General features: G+C 43.8%; 1 protein-coding gene across 8 annotated transcripts in view; it reads right to left on the reverse strand.

Annotated features, from left to right (window-relative positions):
* Positions 1 to 18,312, reverse strand: part of LOC147454072 (uncharacterized) — a 96,971-nt gene that overhangs the window by 24,944 nt on the left and 53,715 nt on the right. For 6 of the 8 annotated variants that reach the window (XM_086516079.1, XM_086516073.1, XM_086516074.1 and 3 more), the window contains one exon: positions 10,792 to 11,005. In XM_086516079.1, coding sequence (XP_086372205.1) covers positions 10,792 to 11,005 — 214 coding nt within the window. Of the gene's footprint in view, positions 1 to 9,773; positions 9,925 to 10,791; positions 11,006 to 18,312 lie in introns of all 8 variants that reach the window. The other 2 variants (XM_086516078.1, XM_086516077.1) reach the window with 2 other exon arrangements.

Consider the following 18,312-nt stretch of genomic DNA (forward strand, 5'->3'; position numbering starts at 1 on the left):
CCCACTTAAAGTCCAATGTGGTACTTTAAGTGTGAGAGAAGCTACTATACAAGCTAATATACAAGAAATGTAGAGAAGTGATGTACTACCCTACACCTAACTGCTTGCGAAAATGCGCAAAGCTCTCTGAGGGAAGTCCTTTTCTAAGTAGATCAGCAGGATGTTCTGTGGTGTGAACTTTGACAAGCTGAAGTTGCTTATCCTCGAGCATTTCCCTGATGAGATGATACTTCACATCCACATGCTTTGTCTTTGAGTGATAAACTGGATTGCGAGCCAATTGTACAGCACTTTGACTATCACAATATAACACAGGCATCTCTTCTTTGATTCCCAAATCTGTTACTAGTCGATTAAGCCAAATTGATTCTTTGCATGCCTCTGATGCTGCAACATATTCAACCTCTGTAGTAGACTGAGTAACACAATCTTGTAATCTAGAACGCCATGATACTGCTCCACCAGCCAATGTAAAGACATACCCTGACGTAGACCTTCGGTTGTCTAAGTCACCTGCATAATCTGAGTCTGTAAAACCCTTTACACTTAGCTCCTGACTCCCATAGCATATACACATACTCTTTGTAGCTTTCAGGTATCTCAATATTCCTTTCACTGCCTCCCAATGTTTCTTGCCTGGGTTTGACATGTATCGACTTACTACTCCCACTGCAAATGCAATGTCTGGGCGAGTAGCAATCATTGCATACATCAAACTACCCACTGCAGACGCATATGGAATCTTATCCATTTCAGCCTGTTCTTCCTCAGACACAGGACAATCTTGTTTGCTAAGTTTCACATATGGTGGCAATGGAACACTCAATGCCTTTCCCTTCTCCATATTGAAACGTTGCAAAACCTTGTCAATATACTCCGTTTGAGATAACCAAATCAACTTCTTTGATCTGTCTCTCTCAATGCACATACCAAGTATATGACTTGCCTCACCCATGTCTTTCATGTCAAACGATTTTGCCATCTTTGACTTCAAAGCTGAAATTTCTTCCAAGTGCTTGCCAGCAATCAACATGTCATCCACATACAAAATAAGGATCAGCCAACTACCATCCTTAGCCTTCTTTGTATATAGACAGTGATCGAACTCACTACGTTTGTAGCCTTGAGAAAGCATAAACTTGTGGAATTTATGGTACCATGCCCTCGGTGATTGTTTTAAGCCATAAAGACTCTTTAACAACTCGGATACCCAATCTTCCTTGCCTTTCTCAACAAAACCTTCTGGCTGCTGCATGTAAATTTCCACATCTAAATCACCATGCAAGAACGCTGTCTTGACAGCCATTTGGTGCAACACCAAATCTAATATGGCAACCAATGCAAGAAAGCATCTCAATGTAGTCATTTTGACCACCGGAGAGAAGACTTTATCAAAGTCAATGCCTTGTTCTTGCTTAAAGCCCTTGGCAACAAGCCTTGCTTTGTACTTTGGCTGACTATCATGAGCGGTGATCTTGTACCTGTAGACCCATTTACAAGGTAGAGCCTTTTTGCCCCGTGGTAATTTAACTAGCTTCCATGTCTGGTTTTTATGCGGAGCTGTCATCTCTGATTGCATGGCCAATTGCCAATTCCCGGAGTCCTTCATTTGCACTGCTTCCTTGTAACATGAAGGCTCATTGCAATCAGTCAACATGACATAGTTCATAGATGGAACAAACCTATCAGGAGGTCGCGTGACACGTCCAGATCTACGCACAATAGGTGGCTCAGGCTCAGCCACAACCTGTGGTTCCACTCTATCCTGTCCTTGCTCCTCTTGAGCCCTGACATTTTGTCTTGCACGTGCAGGTCCATCTTCTTGGAAGACAACTCTTCTAATCTCCTCAACCCTCTCTGGTTTAGAATGATATTTGGCTTCATTAAAGTGAACATCATTGCTGCGGACAACCTTTCTGGATTCGGGATCCCAAAGTCTGTACCCCATCTCACCAGAATTACCATAGCCTAGAAAGACGCACTTTCTACTCTTTGGCTCAAGTTTGTTCCTAAATTCCTTTGGAACGTGAGTATATGCCTCACGGCCAAAGACTCTGAGATGCTTGCATGAGGGCACCTTGCCTAACCATACCATCTCTGGCACTGAATCCTTCTGCAAAACCTTGCTAGGAGATCTATTTACAAGATGAACAGTTGTTGATACAGCTTCAACCCAAAACCCATTTGGCAGTTGTGCATTAGACAACATACTTCTGACCTTCTCTTGTATGGTCCTATTCATCCTCTCAGCAACACCATTTTGAGGAGGATTGTAAGGAGCAGTAAGTTCACGTTTTATACCTTTTGACTCACAAAAGTCCTGAAAGGCCTTTGAAACATACTCTCCACCATTGTCAGTGCGTAAGCATTTAAGCTTCTTGCCACTCTGATTCTCCACAAGTGTCACAAACGTTTTCAAAACACTAAACGCTTCATCCTTGTGCTTGAGAAAGTAAACCCATACTTTCCTCGAGTAATCATCTATAAATGTCATAAAGTAAGAAGCTCCCCCTAGAGATAGGTTAGGCATAGGTCCACACAAATCACTTTGAACAAGTGCCAATTGTGTATCTCTTCTACTGCTTCTATGCTTATGTGGCTGCTGTGTTTGCTTACTATACAGACAATGTTCACAGAATTCAAAATCATTAAATAAAAAGCCGAGCAAATAACCAGAACGAGACAAGATTTCCATTCCCTTCTTGGACATATGTCCTAACCGGCTATGCCACAAAGAAACGTTCGGCTACTCGGTTACATTGATTACATTTTTAGAGACATTTGATACATAAATCATGTAAAGTCCTCCAGACTTTACTCCATGTGCTACTGTCATAGAACCCTTGGATATCTTCCACATGTTCTGTCCAAAAGTGGTGACGTAGCCAGCATCAACAAGTAAACCTGTGCTGATCAAGCTCTTTGTAATTGCGGGAATATGTCTCACATTCTTCAGCGTGAAAGAAGAGCCATTCTGAAACTTCAATTGAACATCTCCAACACCTAAGATCTCACATGTCTGCCCATTGCCTAGCCGAACATGATCTTTAGTGGTCACATAAGAGGTAAACCACTCCTTGTTTGGAGACACATGAAGTGATGCCCCTAGGTCTATAATCCAGTCACTCAGTGCATTTCCATCAGATGCTGTAAGAAGAGCTGAGTCCATTGTATTCTTCAAGAAGTAGATGTCTCCTGACACTAGACTGTCATCCTCTGCAACAGTGTTTGTCACATTTATTTCTTGAATCTTCACTGAGGACTTGTTCTTCTCACCATGGTCTTCAGCTTTCTCTTTGCCTTTTTCTGCTTTCCATTCTCTGCAGTCTCTTTTCATGTGACCCTTCTTGCCACAATGGTAGCATTCTATGTCACTCTTGCCTTTAGCATTGCGGGACTTGCTACGAGACTGATTCCTCTTTCCACCTTTGTACTTTTCTTTGGTCCTTCCCCTGACAACTAAGGTTGTTCCTTTGTCTTTGTCCATTGTTTTTCTATTGGTTTCTTCACTAAGCAGACTTCCTTCTACACCTGCTATGTTCAAACCATCTGGAGGTGCAGAATTACTCAAAGCTGTGCGAAAAGTGTCCCAACTTTCCGGCAATGTGATCAACAGGAACATAGCTCTAACAGGTTCATCAAACTTGACACCTTGAGCTGACAACTGACTATAGATTGTGTTGAATTCATTCAGATGATTGGACATAGGTGTCCCTTCTTTCATCTTCAAGTCAACAAGCTTCTTAAGCCAGTATCCCTGTGAAGCTGTACTCTGCTTCTCATAAAGATCACTCAGCTTTAACCATGCTTGATAAGCCGACATCTCGTCTGCTACATTGAAGTAAACGTTTTCTGCCAAAGTCAGCATAATGGTAGAAAGTGTCAATTCATCCATTTCGCTCCATTCATCTTCGTCCATATCTTCTGGTTTTATCCCCTTGAGCTTTATAGGTTTTATCTGCTTCTTTTGTACCAACACGTGCCAAATCTGCTTCTTCTACAATGGGAAATTGGTTCCATCCAGCTTCTTGATATTGTAAAGAGCAGTGTCCTGTGATCCAGCCATAGCTACGCTTCACAGTGGTTTACTTTCCTAGGAAAAATTCGGCAGAGTTTCCCCTGTAAACTGACCTCTGAACCAATATCAACCTGTCAAATGAACCAAGAAAGCTTCAGATTCTGCATAAATTTCGGCAGAGTCTCCTTTGTAAAATGGCTCTGGTGTACTCAAAAACAGACCAAAAAACATCTCAAAAAACACTGTCTCTCTGACACTGTAAGCTGCGGGTAAACCTGTCCTGCACTTGTACTGTCTCTCACTGTCCTGTAAGCATAGACTGTGACAATGCCTCGACGGCAGTAAAGCAAAGATGCAATCCCAACTGTCTAACTCACAGTCAATACATCCTAGCTGCCTATCTAAGGGTGCTCGAGGGATCGCTCCAAGACCTGTATCACCGAAAGGATCTCAACATTCGAGAATCCCCCAGCTCAATAAAACCTCACTCGACCCTCAACAAAGGCTGCAGTAAATCTGACAGTACATAGACTTACCACAAAGTCATACATCCACAAATTTCCCACTATATGTTGTAACCGCTGCGGCGATTGTTTGCTGCGTGACTCACAGCCAGCAAACCCTCAACAAACATACATCATCTCTGACAATACATCCCATGTGGAAGTACCTGCAATGTCAGGATGAAATCTGGAATATCAAGCAGCAAACACAAGCTACCTGATGAACTAGTGGATGTCGCCTACAGTCTGTGTGTAGATGCGCCCATGTCGTATGTGATACGCCTCCAAGAACTGTGAGCCGTCCTTCGATGTGTAGACAGCCACAAATCAACACTCTGGGAGTGTCGATATCCTCAGCACTTGCAGTCGTAAGCCAAAAACCCCAAATTTGCAGAGTCTGATCTGCACCCGCCAAGACCACGTAGTCGAAAATGGCCTGCGCAGACCTTTGTCGAAGTCGAACGGTGGCCGAGATGACCTCAGAATGAAATTCTGAGAACACCAAGCCCATTGGGCTCTCCCACAGGATTTGGGGCCGTGTCTTCGCCTGTCGAATTTCACTCCAATCTGAGCTGGTGACTCTAGCCTCCTGCAGTGCTGCCCCGAGCCTCGATCTGAGCTCTGATACCAGTTGAAGGAGTACGAGCGGAAGTGCGACGTGAGAGAGAGTGCGAGAAGAAGAGCACGACGATATGGTGAACTCGCTCTACTGTAATGTGTAGAGCATAGTGAGTTCTTATTAGGTTTTAACAAAAGAATATGTGTACATACCTGGCGGCCCGCCCACTTACCTGGGCGACCACATTGGGCTTTATACCCCAACAATGCCCACCTATCAGCACCTTCTTTACCACTGAGATGGTAAAGAGAGCCATTGACAGGATGAGGACCAGCAGGGCATATGATCATGATGGTCTAGTAGCAGAGCACTTTATACATGCTAGAGATATGCTGGTAGAGGTTCTTGCAGTGTTGTTCAATCGTGCCATGTGTGAGGTGTTACCTGAGACTTGGAGGTTGTCTACTATTGTGTCTATCTTCAAGGCAGGTGATCCTACACAGCCTGGGAATTACCGCACTATTATGGTTGGGCACACATTGGCACGGTTGTATGCATAAATTCTTGAGCAATAGTTGAGTAATTGGGCAGAGGGTGAGGGTGTACGAGCAAAGGGCCACGCCGGTTTTAGGAGGGGTTTCTCCACTCTTGATCATATTCTGACACTCAGAGCCATCATTGAAGAGGGCAGGTCACATGGAAGACGGATTTATTGTAGCTTTATGGATTTCCGCAAAGCATTTGACATGGTACCAAGAGCTCGATTGATGCGCAGACTGCAGGAAATGGGGGTGCGGACACTGTTGATTTGGGGAATTATGGCTCTATACAGATCAGTGATGGGACATGTACGCACCCCGGAGGGGATATCTGATTTAGTTCACTCCACCATTGGGGTGAAACAGGGTTGCCCATTGTTTCCTACTCTATTTGATATGTATGTTGATGAGGTGTCTGATTACATTGACAGAGAGGGTGATAGAGGTGCCCAACTGGCAGGTACGTGGATCTCATTGTTGTTATATGTTGATGATATTGTGTTGATCTCTGACTCACTAGAGGGTATGCAGGGGACAGTTGGATACATTACACAGTTTTGCAGAGGATAGTGGATTCTCTATAAACCTTGGTAAAACCAAGGCTATGGTGTTTAACACCACACCATAGTGGATCAGAAGATTAGCACCGACTTTCACATATGGTCAGGAGATTGTAGAGTATACACATGTATACACTTACCTTGGGGTTGTCTTCACTGGGCCGAGGTTTTCTTTGGGGAGAGCAACAGAGCTTATGCGGCCTTGGGAGGCTTGGAGAGGATGTGTTCGCAGGTTCAGTTCCACGAACCTCGGACAAAGTTATGGCTCTTTGATACTTTAGTAGCCGCAGCTATGTTGTATGCGGTGCAGATGTGGGAAGCCAGGATGGTTGGAGACGTATGGAGAGGCCCTTGGTATCTATGATCTCTCGACTGATCAGAGCCAAGGCCTCCGTACCCCACGGTATCATTCGAGCAGAGCTAGCTGCCCCTCCTATGGAGATTGAGGTGCTTACCAGATCAGTCTCCTTTGTGCATAGCTTGTGGGATACTACTAGAGACAGATATGCTAGACTGGCCCTTGAGTCTTCCAGACAGTTAGCTCTTCAAGGGGACACTTCATGCTGGTATGCACAGATGACATCATGGTTTCAGACGCATGGCTTCACCGTAGACAGGCTGCCCCCTTTCCACGGTGACAGGCTGCCCCCTTTCCAGTACTCTCTTCAGACACCCTTAATGTCTCTTACACGGGTGGAGATTACTAGACTCATTCGTCAGGACCTAATCCAGCTGGATACCAGGAGGACATGCCGCCACAGGAGTTGGCCACGAAGATGGCTTTCTATAGAGAGCATCTTCTCCACCTCCCAGGAGATGGGTTTGTGATTCGACCCAGCTACATGGATACACATATGTCTCATGGTTTGCGGTGTGCCATTGGTCAGATACACACATCCTCACGTCAGCTGGAGATTGAGACTGGTAGATTCAAAGGGATACAAGTAGACAACAGGATATGCCGCTTATGCCGGCTAGAGCCAGAGACAGAGATACATTACATATGTCATTGCATAGTGTCCTATGAGATTCGGGGCCGTTTCCACTGCTTATTTAGAGAGGGTTTCGGCCCTTTCTCTAGGGTCATGAGTTATGAGGATCAGAGATGTCTTGGGCTATATCTACTTGAGTTACACAGATATAGAGACACTTTACTGGGGAGAGCTAGAGAGAGACAGTCCCAGAGACAGATTACAGATTTCTTTTCACTAGATATGGGACAGGCAGAGGAGCAGCCATCACTGCAGAGCTCGGCCCACACTCATTCGACCACTACCGGCACTCTCATCGACCGAGCACTGGAGCTACAGAGATCCAGACGGCCACGATTGAGGAGATGGGCTACACAGCATCAACGGAGACTATAACAGAGGATTCGAGCCATACTCTCTCGACATCCAGAGTGCAGATGAGGATGGATTCTAGTAGTAGTAGTATTTTTGTTCTAGTATTTTGTACCCAGACATGGTATCAAATTCACAATTTTGTAACAGTTTGGTCTCATAGGTCATTTTGGCCTTTCCGTCGGCATTGTTTTTGCCTGCGTTATTGACCACCAGCTGCTGCTATCCAGCTTTTATGCAAGGGGCAGCTTCGCGAAGGGGTGCAATAGCAGGGAGCAGGGGGTTGCTGCGTGCAGGGGCGGGGCTGCAAGGAGCAACGCGCAGGGGCGGAGGTGACGCGAGTTTTGAGTAGGCAGGGGCAGGGTTGCAAGGGGCAGCGTGCAGGGGCGGGGTTGTTTGGCGAGCAGGACAGGGCGCGAGCAAGATGGACTGCAGCGCGCAAGGGGCGGGGCTGCAGGGGAAGCGCGCAGGGAACCTCAGCGTAGCATGAACCGCAACGTACAAGTCGGCAAGAGAGCACGAGCGGCATCAGCATACGCGTAGGCGGCAACAACATTCACACAGGTAGCAGGGGTCGCCACATTTGTGGCTCGGGTTCGATGGATCCGCCTACCGAAGGGGAACGGCCGGGTGTAGATAGCTACACCACCCCAAAAAAAACAACAGCTACATTTAAACGGAGAAACAGAGATAGTGTACTATCACCAGGATCCTTACGAGTTGGGAAAACCTCCAGGATACATGATGAGCTAATGATGGAGAAGGTCCAAGTGATGCTCAAATCAGAGCTAAACTATATGAGGGATGACATCAGGAAGGAAATGCACGCGAGCGCTAAGAGCTACAGGAACTCCATGTATGGAGACATGATGAAAGAACTAAGGAGAGAGATCCGGGGGATACAGAATGAGGAAATTCAGATCTTGAAAACAAAATTACGAAACCTAATCAAGGCCGAAGTAAATGTAACAGAATGCGTTATGCAAAAGAAACTCGATGAGGCAGTAGCAAGTTTTGAAGCATGGAGAACAAATATGGAAAAGCACATGGGGGAAAAAGATGCAATAATCCAGGAGCTAAAAGGAGAACTGGCGGCTTGCAAATCTGCAGCTAATAAGAAGGGAGACGACCAACCTTCGGTGCTGAAGGAGCTCGAGGACATGAAGGATCATATGAAAGCTCTACGGGAAGGAGATGAACAGAAATCGAAAATGGCATCTTCATGGGTAGAACGTCTTTTTAAGACACAAGAAAAGGTTGATGAAGCAGAGAAATGGATTGAGGATGCGAAGAAAGGGAAGGCCCACATGCCCGAGACCACACCTACCTCCACCATTATTAATATGACCATTGAGGAAGAGCAGAAAAGGAAGAATCGGGCTCTGCATGTGCAGGTCACAGGAGTCAAAGACAAAGAGAATGTAGATGAAGAAGTGAAGGAACTGCTACAACGCATGGGCATCACACAGCCTACTCACACAAGTGCATGGAGAGTGGGCAAGAAAGGAATCGATGAAAAGGGAAACGTAAAGGATAGGGCACTTATTCTCCGCTTCCTGAATATAGAAACAAGGAAAGAATTTCTAAAGGTCATTCTGGCCATTCTGGCCTTTTGAAGACGTTAATATAACATTTCATTTCATTTCATCTTTCTCTCTCTCTCTCTCTCTCTCTCTCTCTCTCTCTCTCTCTCTCTCTCTCTCTCTCTCTATATATATATATATATATATATCTATATATATATATATATATATATATATATATATATATATATCGCGAGAGATCACAGTAGGACCTCACACAAAATGCCAAACTGAACTATGCGACCAAAAGTTAGATACACGACAAGAATGATACAATTGCCTAGAAATAAAAATGAGGTATGTACAAACCAGCAATAAGAGACCGGTGCGTGAGTTTCCGTATAGGCAAAGAAACTAAAATCAGGGATTGGATGATACAAAAGTAGATAGAGAACAGTGAAGTAGATATGTGGGAGGATCATCTATTGAATTCCTGCATGGGTCTCTGCAGGATAGCATCAATCTCCTCCAAAGTGAGAATCAAGCAGGATCTTTGGCAATGATAGCCTGTACCCGTCATTGTTTGCAGCATCGAGACAATCATTCAGTGCAAGCAAAATACAAAATCAGCCAAAAAGTGTATGCTGAGTACTACAGCTTAGCTTGGAAGTTGATGTAAAGAATGAAATGTTTTGACTGTCGACAAGAACTCAACAAAGGAGACTCACAGTAGGAAGCGGTGGCAGTGTGTACTATTTTAGGGCCACCTTGGATGACGAGACCAAAAATAACAGTTCATTCCTGCAAGTTGATGAAGGAATTTGGTAGTTCCACTGTTTAAAACTGCACTGCTGAGCACTGTTGAGGCGAGAGTTGTACCTAATGCAAGCTAATCAGAAACCTCACTGCTTGGTTTGTTGGGAAAGCCAATGCATGCAATCCTTTTAAAAGGTTGGGACTGATAGGGTGTCGAAACATCTTGTGTGAAACTCTTAACTCTACGGCTCCAAAGGACTAAATTAAGACATAAGATTAAGAGCTCAAAAACTCATATAAAGACTTTTTGCAGTTGGATTGAGGTTGCAAATATTTTTGTGTGTAATAAGACCTTATGTTGTAAAGGACGCTAGCTTTCCAAAAGATGTAACCCTCAAATAGATTGTGCATTTCTTCTAGCTAATAGTATTTTAAGTAGAGGAGGAGAGATTAAAACAAGTCATTAAATGAGAAAGATGGATTTTCATTTAGAAAAAAAAGGGCTCATGTATTATGACGAGCGTCGGAAACCTTTAAACATGCAAACAACCAAAACCCTTGTGATATGCAAACTCAGGGTACATGTTCACGATTCAGGGCACACAGCAAGTTGGCATACGACTATTTAAGAGGTCCACATTTGTATTAGGATAAGGGTCTTTTTACCAATTACATTTATTTGCACCTGAAAATATTTACAAGTCGGATAGTTAAAATTACCTTATCCAACTTATGAGGTTATAAAAGATTGTGCTCTTTCCAAAATGGAGTTGATAACAATAGGCGTGATTGCCTTGAAAGATCCATTAGAGGACAAACTCCAGCCAGCTCTAGTTGTTGAAATTTACAATAATCCAGGTATTGACAAAAGACCTTTATTTACAGTAAGCTACTGATTTTACCAGCCCAAAAGGGTGAGAAAGAATTTTAGCAAAGTTTTCCCAGAAACAATTCAAGTTTCCAAGTTGCAATTGCCTAAATCAAGACTACCTTGGTCTGGATTTCCATCAGCAGGTGTGCTTGATTTGAGCCTTGATCTAAATGCAATAGTCCCATGCTTTGTTTGTCTTCTCCTCTTATTCTTGGCAACCAATTTTGTCATAGTTTGGTTTTTTCTCGAAGGTTTTGATCTCCTCTCTTGTAAGAGTTTTGCATCATTGGAGAGATCTTTCATAGAGTCCACATACCATTTAGGTGATATCACCTGCAAAAAAGAGTGACAATTACCTTGATTTGAAGTTGCCACTTCAGTAATAACGTCATCTCTAGTTTCAGATAAAAGGGAATCCACATCCACATTCATAGACTAGAAAAGCTAGGTCTAGAAATCCAAACAAGAAAGTGTTAAGCCTTGCTAGATCGGAAGGGAGATTCTTATCTTGCAAAGGGAAGACAGTTATTCTGTAAACACACTTTCAGACCTGAAATTACTCTATTTAATTTTCTCGATTAACAGACCAAATCATGAGCTGGGACCTCAGCAGTGGTTGCATAAGGCACCCTGGAATTATTATTTTCAGGCTGCAGGTCTTTCAGCCACAATAATTGGAACTGGAAGAAGTATTTGGCACCTGCACATACTAGAGAAGGAAGACGAATGTCACCAAGTGGGAGCACACAACTACAGCAGCATACATAGTAAATCCCAATACTACAACAAGCACTGACGAGTCAGACCATCCTCTCCAGACAAGAGGCACTGTTGATACCACAAACTGCATCAGTAGCAAGTGACATCTCCGTAGTTACCACAAGAATTACATGTGACCAAACCTCCTCATCGAAAACTGGTTCAGCATTAAAAACTTAAAAGTGCATCATGGTAATCTGAAGCAATGGATCAATGTTGGTGGCGTAATCGAGGGCAATTACTCTTCTTTTATAGGGGTGACAAGATAGGGGAAAAAAACGGGAGGGGGGGGGGGAGGGGGGGGATCATCTCATCGTCTCACAAAGTGGTGGCTTGGCTCAACCAAACCAAATCCAACAGATTATAGCCGGCCCAGAGTAGAACCCGGAAGACCGAATCCGCAAAGAGGAGCTCGGAAATCGTGCCACGATTCACGTGCCTGCACCAACAGTGTTGGTGAGCTTGAATATCGCCGATCGGTGACAGGTCATCACTCTGTACATGTGACATATCATCATCTGATCCACAATCTCTTTCTCTGGTCTTCTTTGTATGGCATGACACTGCCACGTCATCAGACTATGACATACCCCCCTTTTAGAAAAGGGTAACCAATGTCAATCAAACTAGTCACAACCAAACTCAAGAAGCCATATCAGTAGTCACACCGGTTCATCAATGTATGCTTTCACATATGGCATGCAATCCACAAATGCAGCTTATGCAAACACTGAATAAGATAACATTTAGGGTTACATAAACTGTTCTAAATGGATCTTCGGATATTGCTCGAGTATTTAGTGCAATGGGTCCGAGGGGTGGCATCCAATGGATCCTGGGATGCCATCAAACCGTTACGTAGGGTTGAGAGTATGACCACAAGAACGGGTTTCAGGATAGACACTTGACCATTAAGCCGGGGTCTTGACTAAGCCACAATTGTGTCTCAAGTGGATCGAGAAAGACCGCTTCCGTGAGTACGGAGACCGTGTGGGACGATTCAATAAAACGTGCAACAGGGGGAAAAACCGCTCAAAGCAGGTCTCAACAAGTCAAAACAAAGTCAAGCAGGTTCATACAAATTCCAGTAGGTCCGAACAAGTTCAATCATGACCAAACAGGTTAAAGTAAGTTCAAACATTCATTCCAAACAGATTCTCAATCGAGAATTCAACCAAATGCAAAACATATACTTATCCACTCACCCATAGAATGGATCTCCATCTCCATATCTTGGTGTAGATACTTTGAGAGTTTCATACCCTTCCAAACGTATGTAAGCCCATCTTTTCTTGAACCATGAAAGCCATGCATCCATTCAAGACTCTTTGTGATTCACGCAATTCCTGCTTGACTTGACTTTTCCCACATAAGGTCAAATCAGTCTTATTGATGTCAAAACCAAGGAAATCATCCATAGCCTCTCGGTGATATGCTTTAAACCAAGAGCATCAAGAAGTATCAACCGAACAGATGCTGCCATTTTCTGTAAAAACACTACTTTGCTACTGAAACCCTAATTTTGAAGCTGGTTGAAATTGAAATCCGCTCACACAATGCGTAGAGCTTGCTGAGCGGATCACCTTTTAATTCCACCATTTCTTCAAAATCTTAACCGTTTGAGAGTTTTTATAATATTCTGAAATATTGAAAAGTGTTGAAAACTTTGCTTTTCATGCTCTTACAGCAAAGGAAATGACCGAAGACTTCGGGTCCTCATCGTAAAGGTAATCCCCCTATCTAGAATGAGCGTCTTGACGAAAGCTTCAGGACACTAAAGCACTTGGTGACTACCGCGCCAATATTGCGTATTGTGGATCCTAGCAAATTATTTGTAATCGAAACGGATGCTAGTGATTATGCGATTGGTGCAGCGTTGTGAAACTTTATGACATTGAAATGCGCTATCTAACGTATATACATGTGGTAGTGATGTGTGTGAACACACTAGGACCACCGGGGCATTTTTTCCCTCTTTAGGAGGTTTTTTCCCCGTGCATTGTATATACGCCCATCACTCTAGGGCTATCTATCTTTCCATTGCACACTAAGTAATACACTCTCTATTGTGTGCCTTGAGCTTCCTTCGTCTTCTCCAAGCTGTGTGTGTCTCTCTGCAACCCTAATTCCAACAATTGGTATCAGAGCAGGTTGCGTCCTCCCGGGCTTAGTCGCCAGCTGCTCCAGTACACGCCTGCTCACTTTCTCCGATTTCAGTGAGCTTTGGCGAGCGTTTGAAGGCGACAAATACTTCGAGCAAGCTCGTAGAGCTTGGTCTGGTCAGATTTTTGATTTGGGCTCATTTCGGCCTCTGTTTCCACTACAGGGAGTACTGCACAAGCTATTTCGTCATTTTGTGCAGAATTTCTGTCAATGCCGTTTTCTGTATAACAGGTGCCTTATAGTCTTCTACGGATTGTGCTATATAGCACGTGTTGTTCCTGCTCCGTTTCTCCTATTTTCGGGCAGTTTTCACATCAGGTGCAGCATTTACCATGGCTGACAACAACAACACAGATGTGTTCAAGATGTTTGCTGTTGAGGACAGGTTGGATGGGGACAATTACCCTATGTGGGCTTATATGATGCAACATGTGCTTGTGTCAAAGGGCGTCTGGAATATTGTGCAGGGCATTGATGTACGTCCCGGTTCTGAGGATGTAGGCAATGTTGAGGATGTTGCAGGTCTTGCTGCAAGGATTGCTGCTGTTAGCGTTGTTTTGCCTACGGCAGAACAAGCTCGTTGGGATGTAAAGGATGCGCAGGCTCATGCATTGATTGCGTTGTCTGTGAAGCGCACCATTGTTCCTCACATCCATTCAGCAAAATCTACAAAACAAGCTTGGGATATTCTAGCAGGTCTTTATGCAAGCCGCAATGAGGCTAAAATTGCTTTGCTGCGTAAAGAGCTGGAGTCGAAGATTATGCATGAGGAAGATGATATGGACACTTTCCTTGCTAGTGTCAAGGATATCAATGAGCAACTTATTTCTGCAGGTGAAGTCATTTCAGACAGTTCCCTTGTGCAGACTGTTCTTGATGCTTTACCAAATTCCTACTAGACTTTTGCTAGTACTTGGAGACTTATGACCCAAGGAAATCCAGAAGTTGTCAAGTTTGATGCATTATGCACATTGCTGTTGCAAGAGTCACTTTCCAGAAAAAACAGGACTAGGCAGTGTGCAGTTGAACAGGCTTTTATTGCTTCTCAAAGAAAGGGTGGTAACAGAAATGTAGCCACTTCTTATGGTTCTGCTACGAGTGGCAAAAATTTTGTTCCTAATGCTTCTGCTGGCAGCACTTCGTCTGGCAATTCTGGTGATAAGGGCAACAAGAAGATACGTTGCCATTATTGTAAAGCTAATGATCACTTGATCAAGTCGTGTCCTAAGTTGAAGGCCAAAGAGGCTAAGAAGAAAGAGGGTGGTTCCACTACAAATGCTGGTTCCACTACAAATGCAACCATTGTTGAGTCTTATGTGAAAGGAGACTGTGATGCTGATGTTGATGCAGAATGGGCTTTTAGCGCAGAGTGCACTTACAATCCTGTTGTCCATGATGCATGCTTGTCAATTGCTGCAGATTCACATGTGTGGTATTTCGACAGTGGTCTACAAAGCACATTACCTCACATCGTGAATTGTTTACCTTTCTCGAGTCTAACCCTCATGGGAATTCTGTCACTTGTGCCAACAATGCCTCTTATCCGGTTCAGGGAGTTGGAAAGATTGTGCTTACTGCTGCAAATGGCAATCCCTTCACACTTGTTGATGCACTTTATGTACCTGGGATCAAGAAGAATCTCTTGTCTGTATCCGCACTTGCTAGACTTAGACTTGTAGTCAAAATTTGTGGATGACAGATGTACACTTCATGATCTCAGTTTTGGTCATGAAATTGTTGCATCTGGCCTTCTGTGTCGTGGGCTGTATAAGCTTACTTTGTATGACAAGTGTGGACAAAATTTTGCAAATGCTATTGCACATTCAAGGGCTATTTCAGATGCAAAACTTTGGCATGCACGTTCTGGTCATCTGAATTTTGCCAGTTTGTTGCGTTTGCAGAAATCTGATATCGTTGCTTCTTTGCCACCTCTTGAAGCACCTGTCAAAAACATGTTTGTGAAGGCTGTATTTTGGGTAAGATGCAGCGTTCTAAGTTTCCAAAGGATGGTTCAGTTCGGGCCACATGTAAGTTGCAGCTTGTGCATAGTGATGTTTGTGGGCCCATGCAAACTCCGTCCTTGGTCAATTACCTTTACTTTGTGACTTTCATTGATGATTACTCCAGGCATGCATGGGTATTTCCGCTTAAAGCGAAGTCCGAAGTTTGTATGTGCTTCAAGCAATTTCTGGCTATGGCTGAAAATGTCTCGAAATGTACTATGGGCACCCTCCGTTCCGATCGGGGGGAGAGTATATGTCTCATGAATTTAATGCATTTCTGGCTAGTCGTGGGATAAAACACCAATGTATAGTGTCTTATACACCTCAGCAAAATGGTGTTGCTGAAAGGAAAAACAGGTCACTGACGGAAATGGCACGATGTATGGTCAAAAGTCAAGCTTTACCGCATTCTTTTTGGCTTGAGGCCATCATGTGTGCCACTTATGTACTAAACAGGTGTCCTACGAAAGCTTTGCAGTCTATTACTCCATATGAAGCATGGCATGATAGAAAACCTTCTATTGAGCACATGCGTGTTTTTGGCAGTTTGGCATATGCTTTGGTGCCACAAACACAGCGCAGAAAATTGGATGATAAGGCTATCAAATGTATTTTTGTTGGTTATAGTGCTGAAAGCAAAGGTTACAGATTGTATCATCCACAAACAAAACGTATTCTGGTTTCACGGGATGTAGTGTTTGTGGAAGATTCTGTTCAGCCCTTGCTGTCATGTACTAGAGACAATAATGTAAGCTCACAGGACATTTATGACACTTTGTTGCCTCTTTTCAGTGGTGGAAATACGAATGTAATTTCCAATGAGGCAAATGTACAACCTATGGGGGTTTCTGAAAATGTTATAGATCAGCCGATTACTGATGCAGATGTACATGATGTAGTTGATGAGGAAAGAGCTGAAAATGAGCAGGCTAGAGGTATGCCAAAATGGCTGGTGCACACTTTGCGTGACAGTGAATTGGATGCACCTTTGCCTAGTCGTACTCGTTCAGGCTCTCGCCATGCATCTTATGCATCAGATTGTTATGCTTTGGCGGTGTCTAGCTTACATGATGTTGAGGAGCCTCTGTCTTTTGATGAAGCACAGAATTCAGAAAATTGGATGGCTGCCATGCAATCAGAATATAATGCACTTATAGAAAATGACACATGGACTTTATGTGATTTGCCTCCTGGCAAAAAAGGCCATTGGTACAAAGTGGGTTTACAAGTTGAAACCAAGCCGGATGGTGAGATCAATCGCCATAAGGCTCGACTTGTTGCAAAGGGTTATGCACAGCAAAAAGGCATAGATTATGAAGAGACTTTTGCTCCCACTTGTCATATGACTACTGTGCGTTTTCTATGTGCATTGGCAGCTCATTTTGGTTGGGATGTACATCAATCAGACATTGTTACTGCTTTTTTGAATGGTGACATATGTGAGGAAGTTTATGTAGCGCAGCCTCGCGGTTTTGCCATAAAAGGACAAGAGGACAAAGTGTGCAAATGTAAGAAGGCTTTGTATGGGTTGAAGCAATCTCCTCGTGCTTGGTATGAGAAAGCTGACACTCATTTGGTTAAACGAGGCTTTCGTAACAGTTCAATAGAAAGCACATTGTATGTAAAGCGTGAGGGTGATGTACTTCTCATTGTGGTTCTTTATGTTGATGATTTGCTGATCATTGGACCAAATGAGAGACATATTGCTGAATTCAAGGCTGATTTGAATGCTACTTTCAAGATGAAAGATTTGGGGTTGTTGCATCATTACTTGGGTATACAATTTAAGCAGTGTGATGGTGGTATTGCCTTGTGTCAGAAAAGTTACATAGAGACATTGTTATGTAAGTTTGGACTTGAGGATTGCAAACGTATTGCCACTCCCATGGGAACAGGTTTGAAGTTGAGTCTACATGATGCTGGCGATCCTGCTGATGTCACTCTTTACCAAATTGCTGTTGGCTGCCTCATTTATGTATGCAACACGAGGCCAGGTATTCAATTTGCAGTCTCACAAGTCAGCAGATTCATGCATAGCCCAGGGTCTAAGCATTGGCAGGCTGTCAAGAGGATTTTCCGCTACCTTAGTGGCACTTTACACCTTGGCTTGTCTTATCCCAAGGGGGGATCATTGCCGCCAGACTTACATGCTTTTTCGGACTCAGATTGGGCTGGTTGTTTTGACACGCGAGTGTCCACAAGTGGTTTTTGTTTCATGCTTGGCAGTTCATATATATCATGGTTGAGCAAGAAGCAACCTACTGTGGCCACTTCGAGTTGTGAGGCTGAGTACAGGGTAGTCTTCACAGCTATGGTTGAGTGTGTGTGGCTCAGACGTCTTATGGCTGATTTGGGTGTTGGACACGACACTGCCAACACTATCTACACTAACAGTCAGAGCGCATTGGCAGTTGCGAGGAACCCAGTTTTTCATGCTCGCACAAAGCACATTGAGGTGCATTACCACTATGTCAGGGAGAGGCTCTCAGCAGGAGAGATCAACTTGGCTTATGTGCCAACACAAGACAACCTTGCAGATCTTTTCACAAAGGCATTGTCTCGTGAGAAGCTTGAAGCTTTCCACAAAGCTTTGGGCTTACTCCCCTTTGATCATGACCTCACGGCATGGCACTTCCCGTTACTCATGTGCCAGCTCTCGTTCACCGCATCACTCCAGAGGGGATTTGTTACCATATACATGTGGTAGTGATGTGT

The sequence above is a fragment of the Adiantum capillus-veneris genome, chromosome 7, assembly GCF_014529385.1.
Source record: "Adiantum capillus-veneris isolate H3 chromosome 7, ASM1452938v2, whole genome shotgun sequence".
Classification (NCBI taxonomy): domain Eukaryota; kingdom Viridiplantae; phylum Streptophyta; class Polypodiopsida; order Polypodiales; family Pteridaceae; genus Adiantum; species Adiantum capillus-veneris.